General features: G+C 45.1%; 1 protein-coding gene across 1 annotated transcript in view; it reads right to left on the minus strand.

Annotated features, from left to right (window-relative positions):
• Positions 1–4,817: 4,817 nt before the first annotated feature.
• Positions 4,818–14,360, minus strand: part of AGBL4 (AGBL carboxypeptidase 4) — a 1,492,749-nt gene continuing 1,483,206 nt past the window's right edge. Inside the window, exon 13 of the mRNA XM_060408815.1 lies at positions 4,818–4,988. Within this exon, the coding sequence (XP_060264798.1) occupies positions 4,880–4,988 (109 nt within the window). The 3' untranslated portion in view covers positions 4,818–4,879. The remainder of the gene's footprint in view (positions 4,989–14,360) is intronic.

Below are 14,360 nucleotides of genomic sequence, written 5' to 3' on the forward strand. Positions count from 1 at the left end.
TTGGGAGCATTAAGATTGCATGTAAATCTCCTGGCATTAGTAGCAGTAGATGTTGGAAGCACTGGCACCATTACTCACCTGATGAAAGTTACTTGAATTACCGCCATAGTGCCTAGAAGTAAGTCAGCATAGTAGTTTTTTTCAAACCCAAAGATCTGAAATGTTAACTCATGTTCCACATTACCAAAACAATCTAGACAAAAGCTTACACAGACCTGGACTGGGGTGGGGCCCGGGTGTAGGAGTCTTGGTGAAGGTAACTGTCACACAGGAATAGTTCTGTATGATTAATTCACATTTGCTTTGCAGTAGTGGGTAAAGTTGGAGAAGGCAATGGCATCCCACTCCAGTACTCTTGCCTGGAAAATTCCATGGACGGAGGAGCCTGGTAGGCTGCAGTCCATGGGGTCGCTAAGAGTCGGACACAACTGAGTGACTTCCCTTTCACTTTTCACTTTCATGCACTGGAGGAAATGACAACCCACTCCAGTGTTCTTGCTTGGAGAACCCCAGGAACAGGGGAGCCTGGTGGGCTGCCATCTATGGGGTCACACAGAGTCGAACACGACTAAAGCGACTTAGCAGCAGCAGCAGCAGCAGCAGTTGGTAAAGTGGTAAATGTCTTCAACAGGAGAGAATATAGTGGAGGCCAGGTTTTAGAGGATAAACAAGGATTTTGAAGTCAGCAAGACCAGGGTTCAATTTCCAGTGTGTCTTGACCTTACCCTTAAATGTGGACTTTGGTTGGGGCGAAGGGATGTAGAAATATTGACTTCCCATTGATAACCTCCTTGGTGTGAGCAGCCCACATTGGCCCCATTAAGATCGACATATTTAATAAATATGTCACCTGGCATCTTTGTCATTTTTACTTTAATGCAGCTCGTCAGCTCCTTAGCATTGAGGAGCCCTTGAATTTGAAGCTTACAGAGCAATTAAACTTCCTCCTGGGAGAATTCAGACCTGGAGATTGTCAGTGCACAGAGATAAGCAATTGTGTATTCATCTCCCTCTTACCAGAAAAATGGAGTGTTCCAAAGTTCATCAAGGACTTACACTGTATTTCAATAAGCTGTGTGTACATTGCCTTCTATGGAATGAATCTAGAAAACTACTCAGCTAATAAACTCAGGGAACCAGCCTATCTTCTATTAATTTCCTTTAATTAGCTATCATCAGGAGAGCACTGAATGTCTGTCTGAAGTGATTCCTACCCCACAATGGGAATGATCAGTAATGTTGAACCAACCTTGGCCTTGCTGATAAGCAAAATGCTGACATATCCATGCCATCATCTCTTGACAATGCTCTGAGTCAGACGTGGCAGACAGCGTTATTATCCTCATCAGATCCTGGATCTCAGAGAGATGAAGTGACTTGCCCAAGGTCACAGGGAGTTTCTGTGAATCTGCAAAGTCAGGTCATTAAAAGTATGGGCTCTGGACTCAGGTACATCTGTGTTCAAATCCCGGCTCCGAAGCTAGCTATGTGACTGCCCATAGTGGCCCCGGCCAGCACTCACACTTACCCCCTCGCCCTCATTATTTGGAACACGGCCCAGCTTCTGACTGCCAGCAGCTGTATTTATATGGCCACTAGAGACTGCTTTGGCCCCAACCGCAGCTGTCTAGAAATGACAGGGAATTTAGGCTCATTGGGAACAGCCTTAACCAAGGCTGACTGGAGTTTGTGAAAAACACCCATCTCTTTCATCCCAGGAGTGTGATAATCCTGAGATATGAGTACACATCTCCACAAGTTTCCCCAGCAGAGGTAGGTTCTGGTTATCTGCAGTGGCAGCTGGCTTGCTAATGAACATTTCATTGGCTGCCTACTCTCATCATCTCATTTTCCCATTTCCTTACTGTTTTTTCTTGAGACCCCCTTCTTGCATAAATCCCTTGTACTTGGGTCTTACTTCAGGGCCTGTTTGGGGATAACCTGAACTAAGTGACCTTTGAAAAGTCATTTAACTCTGCTCAGATCCTCAGTTTCCTAACCTGTAAAAGAGGGAATTTATATAGCACTCACCTCAAAGGTCTGTAGCGAAGTTTAAAGGACACATTGCAGATGAAGGGTTTTGTATGTTTCTGTTCATAACAGCAAAATTTTAACATCAAAAAAAATGGGAAATAACCTAAATGTCTAACAAGAAGGAATGGGTAAATATGTTAGGTTTATCTGTATGATAGAATGGACATGAACTTGGGCAAGCTCCAGGAGATAGTGAGGGACAGGGAGGCCTGCAGTGCTGCAGCCCATGGGGTCACAAAGACTCAGACGTGACTGAAAAACACCAGTATGGTAGAATATCACATAAACATTAAAAATTACTTTCAATGAACATCTGATGACACGGAGAACTGTACATGGACACGACATATTACACATCTAGCAGGAGAGCTCAGTGGGGGGAAAGGTCTACAACTATCAATGTGAAATTATGAAAAGTTGTTAAAATATAGTTAAAATACATAGAGTTATCTTTTGGTGGTGGTAAGTTATTTTCTTTATGCTTTTTCCTTTTTTTTTTTAAATGTCAAATGTATGATGTTTTTAATCATGAAAAAGGAAACATTACTTATAGAAGCTGATTAAGATTTCAACTATAATAAGATATAGTTGGCTCAGTGGCGAAGAATCCACCTGCAAATGCGGGAGACACGGGTTTGATCCCTGGTCTGGGAAGACCCCACACGCAGTGGAGCAGCTGGGCCCGTGTGCCACAGCTGTTGAGCCTGCACTCTAGAATCTGAGAGCCGTAACTACTGAAGCCCGAGGGTCCAAAAGTCTGTGCTCTGAAACAGGAGAAGCTACCACAGTGAGAAGCCTGAGCACGGCAACTATAGAGCAGCCCCTGCTAGTGCTTGGCACAGCTAGAGAAAAGACCCAGCACAGCCAAAAATAAATGAATAAACAAATTAAAAAAAAATAAAGATACCTTCAAAATGTATAACAAACATGTTTTTATTTTCCTTTTTCCTCAAATGCATTAGTTATTAAAAGAAAATTCAGCTTTCATGCAATATCAGAGTGGACAAGCAAGAGCAGGGCTATGCAAAGGCTTAAGGAGTGTCTGAAGCTGCGGTCTTTTGAGCCCAAGCTCCAGGCTACTGCCCCTCCACCCGCCACATCTCTCCCTCCTTTGATCCTGCCCTGAGATGATTCTTTGTAATTTTATTTCAGTCCCTCTTCTGGCTACTATTAGTGGTGGGAATTCCAAGCTGGAGCATCAAGTTGAGGCAACTTCGTCAACAGGCCCAGCATCAATAGCACATTTGATGCAGCTTGCTTGACCCAGCTCTAGATTTATTTCTTCTGAGGACTCCTTGACCTACCTGTCCATGTCCCATGTTGATCATCCCTATACATCGAACTCTGTCTACATCCAGCTTCCCCCAACCTCCATTTACTTCCCGCATTGTAGGTAGAAATTATTCTTAAGAAGTAGAAAGACCGTCTGTCCATCCATCTTTCCAGCCTTTCACTCAGCATATATCCACTGGATATGCAATGCTACGTGATCACTTGCTAGATTCTTAGAATAAAGAGTTGACTTAGGCACTGTCCCCACCAAACCTACCAGTCATGGAATAGCAAAGACAAGGCTCTCATGCCTCACTTGAGCCTCCTGTGCCCAGGCCTAGCAGGTGCTTGTGCTGCCTGCCTTGCATCTCAACTCCTCTCATTTCAGCACAGCTATGGTGGACAGTTCCAGGCATTTGGAACTGGACTGGGGCTGTGTCAGGGATCAGTCTTGCAGAGCAAGACAGGAAGTGAGGGGGAATTTATACCCAAGGAAGCAACCCTCAGCTGTCTCCCTGTCTTCTGGGGAGACAACTCTAGGGAGTGTTTTTTGTGCCAGTTCTAAGAAAGTTTCTGGAGGGATTGAGGGCCTTTCCCCTCAGTGATAATTAGCTCATTAACACACCATTTACTGGGTTTTCTCCTTGTCCTGTGTCCCTGTTGCCTCTCGCTTATCTCTGCTTCCAGGTCTCACTTGGAGATTAAGCTGCTTGCTCTCAGTTTCTTGTTCCAGTCTCTGCTTTTGAAAAAACCCAAACTAAGATACCATGGCAGGCAATATGAATGGAAGGAAGGAAGGGGAGAAGGAAAAGAGGGATGGAGGGAAGATGAAAGAAAGAGGGAGAGAGAGAAAGAAAGAAAAGAAGGAAGGAAGCTTGATGGTATTATCATGAGAGGAGAGAAGGATGCTGGAGGTGGATGAATGACCCCCTCTTTGATGAAGGAAGGAGGTGGATGAACAACCACCTGCTTTGATGAAAGACGATCCTGTCACTTTAGGATCCATTTGCGATGGAAGTCCATAGCTTCCTATGTGTGTTCCACCCTGTTGGCTTGACTGATTATCTTGGAAATACTGAGCCTAAGAGTAATGTGGATGTGACTAAGAATAGTTACCCTCGAAGGAACACTTCCATTTGCTAGGGACTTTATTTATATCGTGTCATTTAATATGCACAAACTTCTTGTGACCTAGGCACTAATTAGTCCCATTTTATAAGTGAGGAACCTGTGGTTCATAGAGGGGGCTCCAGGTCATACAGTGGCATAGCTAGATCTCAGCTGGGTCAGTCAGATACCAGAGTCCATTGTCCTGCGTGCCCCTCTTCATGAGTCTATCACAGCATCCAGTGAGGGTCCCACTTCTCCAGTTGCTTGGCAAGCAATTTATAATGCATGCCCTTGGAATCTGGGTGCGCTTCCTCAGGGTCTGTGGTGGCCCTAGCAGGGCTATGCAGTGAAGAGCAGTAAATGAAGCGCAAGTCCATTTGTTACTCACCATTAACCAACACTTAAGATAAAACATTGCTTTATTTATTCTCTCTGGCAGCTCAAACATGCTCCACGGTATCTCCTACACGGTGATGTTAATTAGGTCCGCAGCACCGCACCTTCTGTAGGCAAGGTTCGCCGTGTCACCCGCTGGTCTCATCTCTCCGGAGGCCTCTGGTTCAGCACCAGGTCTGAGGGACAGAAAGAATCTCTGGGAGGCCTGCATCACCACCAGTGTTGCTGAGCCAAGTATGGATCTTGAGTACTTATACATCTTGCCCAAGCATTGTTCTAGAAACCTGGCCTGATTTTCAAAGTTGACCGGAAATCCTCTTTCAAGGGTGGGCAATTGGGTTGGAGGGGTCCTAGAACTCCCCAGCTGGAAGAATTATAGGAGCCTTTAGCGATCACCTACTACAACAGGCTCATTTTATAGATGTGCGGGCTGAGGTTGGGAGAGGGAGACTAACTTTTCTAACATTGCATGAGTGCTAGTAGACTGGGATTTGATTCTGGATATTTTTGCTTCCAGTTCAGGCTCTTTCTAATGTATCATTTTGAGGTCCCCATCCATTGCTCTCACTCCCTCCCCTTGTGTGGCTGTAGAATGGATGCATGTGGAGAATGCTGGTTCCTTTTCCTCACTGGGTCCATTTCCCCTGAAGTTCCTTAAGTAATCCCATGGATTAAGCAGAACACTCATTCTTAATTCCATTCTGTAGGGGAGATTGAGGTTCAGAGGGAAGATGATAGCCGCTGAATCAAGCTTAAATCCAGGCTTCTGACTTGGCACTTTTTCTAATAACCACATGGCCTCCTTGAGGATGAATGAATGAATGAATGGATTCTAAACATGCTAAAGAATGAATTCAGGCATGCACAATGAACAAGGCTTAACATTTGAGAATCCCCATCCCGCATATTTGCATTTCAGCAAAGTCAAAGTCTCGGGGCCCACGTAGCTGCTCTGCTCTGTGTTTATTCACAGCACTCTCTGCTTCCAAACACTGCCCAGGACTCAGGCTGGTTTACAACAGGCCCTGAGCAAGTGCCTCTGAAATTGATCAGAAGAGAACATTCTGGAATCATGGCTCTGAACCATTCATTTCTCCAGGAGCAGCTTGAAGGGGTACTGGGGTGTTAAGGAGAGCAGTCTCTCCATTCCCAACACCACGCCACAGCTGTGTTTCCAACCTTCAGTCGAGGCTGGCCTGAAGAAGGAGAAAGAGAGAAAACCAAGAGGGAGCACAAAGAAGGCCAACATACAGGAAAGAGCTGTCAACGCGAGGCCATCTGCTGACCGCGTGAGGGAAAGGGTTCTTGGCGCGCTTCCTACCCCAAGGGGCTGATCTGGCTGGAATACCTATCAGCCTTCCCTGGAATGGGAAGGAGGAGAGGTGACCCTGACATCCTTTGGGCACAGTCTCAGGGAGGCTGGGCAAAGGGGGTGACCCATTAATATGGATGAAATGTCAAGAGATTAGATAGAATTTCAAACAGAAACTTAACCCAGGCCCTCAGACTGGGAGGTGATAGAAAAATGTGCTTAGAATTGACAATGATCTGTAATTGAATACTCAGTAATGCACACACACACATTTACAACTACACAAACATGCATTTTCACACCCAGATATAGAGATTACTCATAAAAGTTTCACACAGAATGCAAATATACCAGTACACACACATTTTTTCCATCTCTCTCAGCCTCTCCCCATCCCTCTCCTTTCTTTTTCTCCCTGTCATGAATACTCTAAGGTTTAAGGTTTGACAGCTTTCTATATGGACCTGTAAGCCAAGTTTGCTCTACTTTGCCCAGAAGTTTAAGGAGCTACCCTTATTTATGAATTTCTGGAGGGAGGGAGAGATGGAGAAACAGAGCGGCATTAGCTTCACAGAAACATTCTGTTCAGAGCAGGCATCTCATCTCCATGCTCATCATTGTCATCCTCAGCAGCAGCGGCAGCAGTAGCAGCAGCAGTAGCAGCAACAGTGATACCTGCCAGTTCTCAGTGAGTATTTACTCTCTGCTGGGCCTTGTCCTGGGACCTGAGCAATGAGTAAGCCAGTTTTTCCATCTCTAATCATCTCACCCCAAGAACAAAGAAAAGTAGAGTGGGGAGGATAGAGCTGATACACAGAAATGAAATGCCAAAGCCACTGATAAGGGCCAAGTGAAAGGTTTGGACAATCACTCTCAAGAAGCTCAGTAGATGAGTTACCCCTGAGGGCTGGGAGGTAAGGGAAGACTTCCTGGAGGAGGGGTGTTGAAAGACAGGTAGAAATCAAGTCAGCAGAAAGGAATGAGAAGTGCTTGGCAAACACAGATGTTTCATAAGTTTTGTTGGATGAATTAATGACAGGACAATCCATGCTAAAGGCAAGAAATGAGCCAAGTAGGGGACATTTATGAGGTCTCAGAAGGAGAGAGAAAAACACTGGGAAAGACTTGTCTAAATACTTTACTTTCCCAATCATTCTGTCTCTGGATCCTCACAATACTCTTGAGAGTGGGTTGGTTGGGGTTTATGTACCTGTTTCAAAGAGTAAGAACCAGAAACCAGCTGAAGCTCTGGGATAACTCCAGACAGGGAAGGAGGCTTTTTAAAAAAATGTTACCCATCCAGGCAGTATCAGAGCTGGAAGCAGAACACTCCATCCCAGTGGCTATATTTTATAATCCTTCTCCCTTTATGATTTGAATCCTGAGGGCAGAAAGTGGTTTGGGGTGAAGGAAGAGGAAATCTGCTTTTTAATGCAAAGGTAGGGTGATGGGTGGGTTAATAGAGGCCTCCTCTGCATTGCTCTATCCTGATCTCCTGGCAAAATCTCTTTATTGTCCTTAGAACTCTGACGGTAGCACCAGCTCTGCCTTGTTAGAACTCTGAGGGGAGCACCGGCTCTGTCTGTAAGACAGTCATTTCTCAGCAGTCATTTCAAAGGCAGAGACTTAGGCGTGGAGGACGTGTGGGCACCGACATCCAGCTGCAGAGAAAATGCCTAGAGCCAGGCTCAGGGGAATGAGGCAAAATGAGGTCGTGCACAGGAACAAAGATGAAGCAGCGAGTTCCCTGGGGCAGAGACTTTTTATAACCAGCATTAAATATGTATCATTTTGTCAGTCTCAGGACTGAACATATAAAGACAGAGGGGAAAGTGGAAAGAACACAGCCCTGGAACCTGGTGACAGCCAGGCTCTTCCACTTAGGAGCCGGGTGGCTTTAGACAGGTTACTTAGGCTCTCCAAGCTTCTCTTTCTTTCTCAGGGAACAACATCTGCTTCATAGGGTTGTTGTGAGGAAGGATTAAATGAGATCACATAAGACAAAGCAACCTGGAGTGCAGGAGCCTGGAGCTGAGCAGGCGCTTGGCCAGGGCAGAACAGCAGCAGCAGCAGCAGTAATAGCAGCAGTAGCCACAGCAGCAGCAATAATAGTTGTTTTTATTGTTACAGGAAAAATGATCAAATTGTCTTGGGCTCTAGAAGTAAATCCATCTCCTCCATTGAGACAGATTTTGAGAGTGGGGCCTTGAAGACCATTCAGGACTTTGCCTTTCACATGGAGCTGGAATTTAGTTCTGTAGGTAAGGGGAGCCACGGATGAAATCTGAGCAGTGGAATGTCTCAGAGAGGTCAGTGCTTTGGGCAGACAGATCTGTAATTAGGATCCAGTTATTAAAATCAGTTCAGAATGAGATTTTGAGTTCAAGATTTATTCATTCTTTCATTCTGCTATATTAAGTGAGTGCCTCTGGCATGTCTACAGCTGTGTTAGGTGATATGAGAGGAATGGAGATGAATAAAACCTAGTCTCTGCTCTCAGAAATTAGATGATAATGAAGGAGGTGACTATTATCTCAGTGAAGTAATTGATAAATAGATAAATCAACAAAGAGCTGGGAGACACAAGAAGAGGAAGCAATTCATTACAATTGTGTGATTGCGGAAGATGTCATGGAGGTGGGATAAGTCTTGAATGATGGGAAGGATTTACTTTAGTTAAGAAGTGTGGAGGAACTTCCCTGGTGGTCCGAGACTCCACACTCCCAATGCAGGGGCCCAGGTTTGATTCCTAGTTGGAGAACTAGATTCCATGTGCTGCAACTAAAGAACCTGCGTCCTGCAACAAAGACTTGGTGCAGCTAGACAGATATGAGAGACACCAAGCAGGCAGAACCAGCAGGATGTGGCACCTGACCAGCAGGAAGGTGAGAAAGACACAGAAGTGGGATGATATCCAAGCTCTTGGCTTGGATAATTGTTTGGAAAGAGTTGCCATAAACATGGGGTTATGTTTCATAGAGATTGTGGATGCTTATTTTGAGAGAGTGAGAATTGATTAGCAAGAGAGTATCAGAAAGGGGGGAGGTCAACGAGGGACTGCTCCAGCAACCCAGGCAGGACACGGTAGTGGGAGCAAAGAGGAAGAAAAGCATGGAAAAGGGAGGGAAGGAAAATGGATGGCAGTCCTGCCAATAAGTATTATTTCCCATATTAAAGACAAGGTAAGTAAACTCTGCTTTAAATGATTCACAAGACAAAAATAGCAAGGAGTGAGGTTGAAAGGAAAACTTTAGGACTATCTGACTCCTAAGTCACTCCATGATACTGCTGGAAGGCAGATGCATCATGGAGGCCGAAGCAATGAACCTTGATGACTGATCGGCTTTGTAGGGGGAAGAAGGGCAGGGAGTCAAGACAATGGCAAAGTTTCCAGGCAGGAAAATAGGACACTAACCGAGACAGCTGGTGCCGAGGTGAGAAGCAGATCTGGCTTCAATACTGAGATGGGGGCCAAAAATAAACTTGAGGTCTTGGGAGGAAAGTGAATTTTAAACATGAAAGAATTAAAACAAGTGTCATAGAAATGCCTTCATGAATTGGTCAGGCTTAGTGCTGAGGTTTGGGGTTCGCAGAGAGGCAGTGGGATGTGGCTTAGCTGAGTATGTACCCAGTTCCTGTATGAATTACTTATGAGCTGCGGACTATGGGCAAGGGCCTTAATTACACGGATACCAGTTTCTTCTTTCTGCAAAATGGGGAAAAATCAGCACTGTCCAGCATGCATGCTGAGTTTGACGAGAGCAGGTAGAGTTAATAGAGGTGAGTGTGCTTCAGGGAAGTCCTGAGTTTCAGCTGGCAGAGTGTATTGCTATGATAACTTCACAGAGAACACCCTGGAGACACTGTGAAAGAAAGTGAAAGTGAGAGTCGTGCAGTCGTGTCCAGCTCTTTGCAACCCCACGGACTGTAGTCCATGGAATTCTCCAGGCCAGAATACTGGAGTGGGTAGCCTTTTCCTTCTCCAGGGGATCTTCCCAACCCAGGGATTGAACCCAGGTCTCCTGCATTGCGGGTGGATTCTTTACCAGCTGAGCCACAAGGGAAGACCAAGTATATGGGAGTAGGTAGCCTATCCCTTCTCCAGGGGATCGTCCCAACCCAGGAATCGAACTGGGGTCTCCTAGGCTGCAGGTGGATTCTTTACCAGCTGAGCTATCAGGGACACTCTACACCAATCAAAAATAGCATAGAAAGAGGTTCTTTTAAATCCTGCTAAGATTTGTTAATTATTTTAATAAAACATGGTATCTTACAGAACCTATATTCGCCCCCCGCCCCTGCTTTTTAGTCTTGTCAGTTCTGCCTCAAGTCAGTCTGGGAGAACATTGTGTCCAGCCCTGTTTTCCTATTTGTTCTGAGCCCCAACTTACAAATACACTGATCCCTCAGTGTGGCTGTTTTTCTTCCAGGTGCTTTTCTCATTCCTGTCTTCAGAGAGGGTTTGTACTTCTGTCTGTACCTCATTTGGAAGTAAGAAAAACTTTGGCTTCAAGGAAAGGGGTTTCTGATCCTAGCAAGTTAAAGGTGGTGGGTTGGGGAGAGAGTTCTACTTTATGCCAAGTATTTTACAGGTGTTACTGTATTTTGAAGACAGTTTTATTGAGGTATAATTGATATTAAAAAGACCTATATATATATTTAATGTTTACCATTTGATAAATTTGGACATAGGTCAGAAACTTGTGAGGCCATCATCACAGTCAAGGTAACAGACATATCCATCATCTCCAAACATTTCATGTGCCTTTTTGGGGGTCTTTTGTTTGTTTTATTGTTGTTGTTATAAGAAAACTTAACATGAGATCACTCTTATGGCAGAAAGAGAAGAGGAACAAAAGAGCCTCTGGTGAAAGTGAAAGAGGAGATGGAAAAAATGGGCTTAAAATGCAACATTCAAAAAACAATATCATGGCATCTGGTCCCATTACTTCACGGCAAATAGATGAGGGAACAGTGGAAACAGTGAGAAATTTTATTTCCTTGGCCTCCAAAATCACTGCAGGTGGTGACTGAAGCCATGAAATTAAAAGATGCTTGCTCCTTGGAAGAAAAGCTATGACCAACCTAGACAGCATATTAAAAAGCAGAGCCATTTCTTGCTGATAAAGGTCTATCTAGTCAAAGCTATGGTTTTTCCAGTGGTCATGTATGGATGTGAGAGTTGGACCATAAAGAAAGCTGAGTGCTAAAGAATTGATGCTTTTGAACTGTGGTGTTGGAGAAGACTCTTGAGAGTTCCTTGGACTGCAAGTTGGTCAAACCAGTCAATTCCAAAGGAAATCAATCCTGAATATTCTTTGGAAGGACTGATGCTGAAGCTCTAATACTTTGGCCACCTGATGCGAAGAGCTGACTCATTATAAAAGACCCTGATGATGGGAAGATTGAGGACAGGAGGAGAAGGGGATGGCAGAGGATGAGATGGTTGGATGGCATCACTGACTCTATGGACATGAGTTTGAGCAAGCTCCGGGAGTTGATGATGGACAGGGAAGCCTGGTGTGCTGCAGTATATGGAGTCTCAGAGTCAGACGTGACTGAACCACTGAACTGAACTGAACTGAACATGAGATCTACCCTCCTAACAAATTAACTACCTCCTACAATATTAACTTCCCTTGTGGCTCAAATGGTAAAGTGTTTGCCTACAATGCGGAGACCCAGGTTCAATCCCTGGGTCAGGAAGATCCTCTGGAGAAGGAAATGGCAACCCATTCCAGCACTCTTGCCTGGAAAATCTCATGAATGGAGTAGCCTGGGAGGCTACAGTCCATGGGGTCACAAAGAGTTGGACATGACTGAGCGACTTCACTTTCACAATATTAACTAGAGGTGCTGTGTTGTACAGAGGTGTTATTATATTTAATCCTCCCAATAACTGGGATGTAGGTATTACAATTTCTGAGTTACAAATGTGGATCCTGGAACTTAAAGAGGTTAAATTATTTGCCCAAAGCCATTCAGCTAGTTAATGGAAGAACTAGGATTCACATTTCAGTCTATCTGACTTTTTCAACCATGGCTGTCCATATTATGTTATAATATCTCCCCTATTCTGTCTACCCTGGGGCCCCATTGGCTGAGCTGAGCCACGAGGGAAAGAATTTCTAATCTCAGTGCCCTTAAATTGCTCAGGAGGTAGGACTCCGAGGAAATTTCTGGACAATGATTGAGGACACTGTGGGCTCAGCTTACATACTCCAGAGGAAGGGGGTGACACAAAACTTGAACCAGATCACCTGCCTGGGGTCAGTAACCCAGAGGGTGCCTGGAAGGGCCCTGTGCCTTGCTGAGCTTCCAGGAATTCTGGAAGACCTAGAAGCTTCTGCATGTCAAGTGATAAATGACACCCTACCCTGTTGGAGTGCCCAGCAGGGACTCACACAGGTGTGTGGGAAAGAGAGATGGGAAGAAGGCAGGGTTCTAGCGGTAGGTGTTAAAAATTTCCTGAAATCCTCACATGTACACCCAGCCTGGAAACTTTCCTGCTCCATTCCTCTCTCCCATCCCCTCCGACCTCTCAGTGAGGCCATGATTTACTTGTTAATCTGCTTTCCCCAGTTTTCCTGTTTTGATCTGATTTTGCCTGGAAACTAATGGAGACGGTCCTATGCAGAGTAGTAGGAAGAGAACTGGGATTGAATCCAGGTTCTCACTAGCTATATGAATTTTAAAGAAAGTATTTTACCTTTAGGGGTTCTTAATTTTCTCACCTGGGAAATGAGAAAGTGATACTTACCTCTAGGGGCTGCTGGGAGTATCCAACGCGGCAATGCATGCAAAAGCACCTGGCACAATGCCTGGCACACGGTAAATGTTCAATAAATATCTGGTGGGTGTATGAACTGATGCTCCACAAATATTAATCGCTCCAGACTTCCAAGCTTGGCACTGCACTTACTACTTAGAAAAATGAGGAGTTGGGTCCTCTTAGGCAGGTCTCCAGTGTGTCATTGAATTACAGTTAAAGGACACAAACTCATCCTGTACCCTCCCCACCCCATTCAGAGGCAATGGGGAAAGCTCCCAGCTGAAAGCTCCCTGCTACTGCTGCTGCTGCTGTAAAGCAAATATCACCAGAGGCAGGTGACTCAGCCTCTGCTCTGGCCCTCAGCACAAAGAATCTGGGTGGCCTCTGGCTTGTCTGCCACAGCTTCTGAAGGTAAACAGACTGACCTCTGGGCCTGTGAACTAATACAGAGCAAGCCTGGCACTGTTTATGGAGATTTGGATGAAAGTCAGGCAGAGGCCCACTCTCCTCCCTTCCTTGCTGCGTTGTTGTCTCACTCTCCTCAGTACACTGATTTGGTAGCTGGTTCTACCCACTGTGGCTCTAGGCTGAGAAGGAAGTGGGCAGACAAGAGAGGTTAGAGCGCCCCCTGCTGGGGCTGAGCGAGCTGGTAGCTTCTGGGTGGTTCACTGTCTTTCTGTGTTGGTGCTGTCCTCAACCTCAGTGCTGAAACTCTTTCCCTCTTAACCTGAGACCGTAGGTATAACCTGATTCAAGAAAGCTACGGAGTTGCTGAGCAGGCTAAGGCCACAAAGAGGTCCGCTGGCAACCCCTGGTCCCTTAGACTCAGCCTCCCTGCTCTACTTCTGTGGAGAAGCAGACAGCCGTTTTGCAAACATGTCCCGCAGTCTTATAGTCATGTATTTTTCCTTCCTAAGGATTGCGAACTGTTAGCAGGGTCCATATTCTGTAATTCAGAGACATTTACTATCACTTGTTTAGAGTTAAGTGATACTTATTATACTGCAAACTCCATTGTCTGACATTAGGAAGGTAACCCCCATCTTATGCCATTTCTTTCCACAGTTATAGAATTGGAAGTAATGCCACTGTTAATTCAGCATGCCTTAGAGGAAGAAAATCCCTCTTGCTCCTCCATGACAGATGTTCATTCAGATTCTGATTGCATCCCTCTAGTGATGGAGAACGCTGTGTCTCTCAGGGACCTCATCCAGTGGTTGACAACTCTATTCACTAGAAGGTTTTCCTCACTTTTGAACTGAAATTTGTCTTACCGAGACTACTTCCTTGGATTTGGTTCTTACCCTTTGGCAACAGAGAACAAGTTTGGGTTTTTTTCTGATAAAAACAATATCCAAGATACTTTTACAACTTTTTAGATATCGTGATCTTGCTTTCCTTAACATCCTCCCTCTCATTTTTCATCTCATGGATAAACAGCTCCTGTTTTCTTATCCACTTCCA

Source organism: Ovis aries, chromosome 1, assembly GCF_016772045.2.
Source record: "Ovis aries strain OAR_USU_Benz2616 breed Rambouillet chromosome 1, ARS-UI_Ramb_v3.0, whole genome shotgun sequence".
Lineage (NCBI taxonomy): Eukaryota > Metazoa > Chordata > Mammalia > Artiodactyla > Bovidae > Ovis > Ovis aries.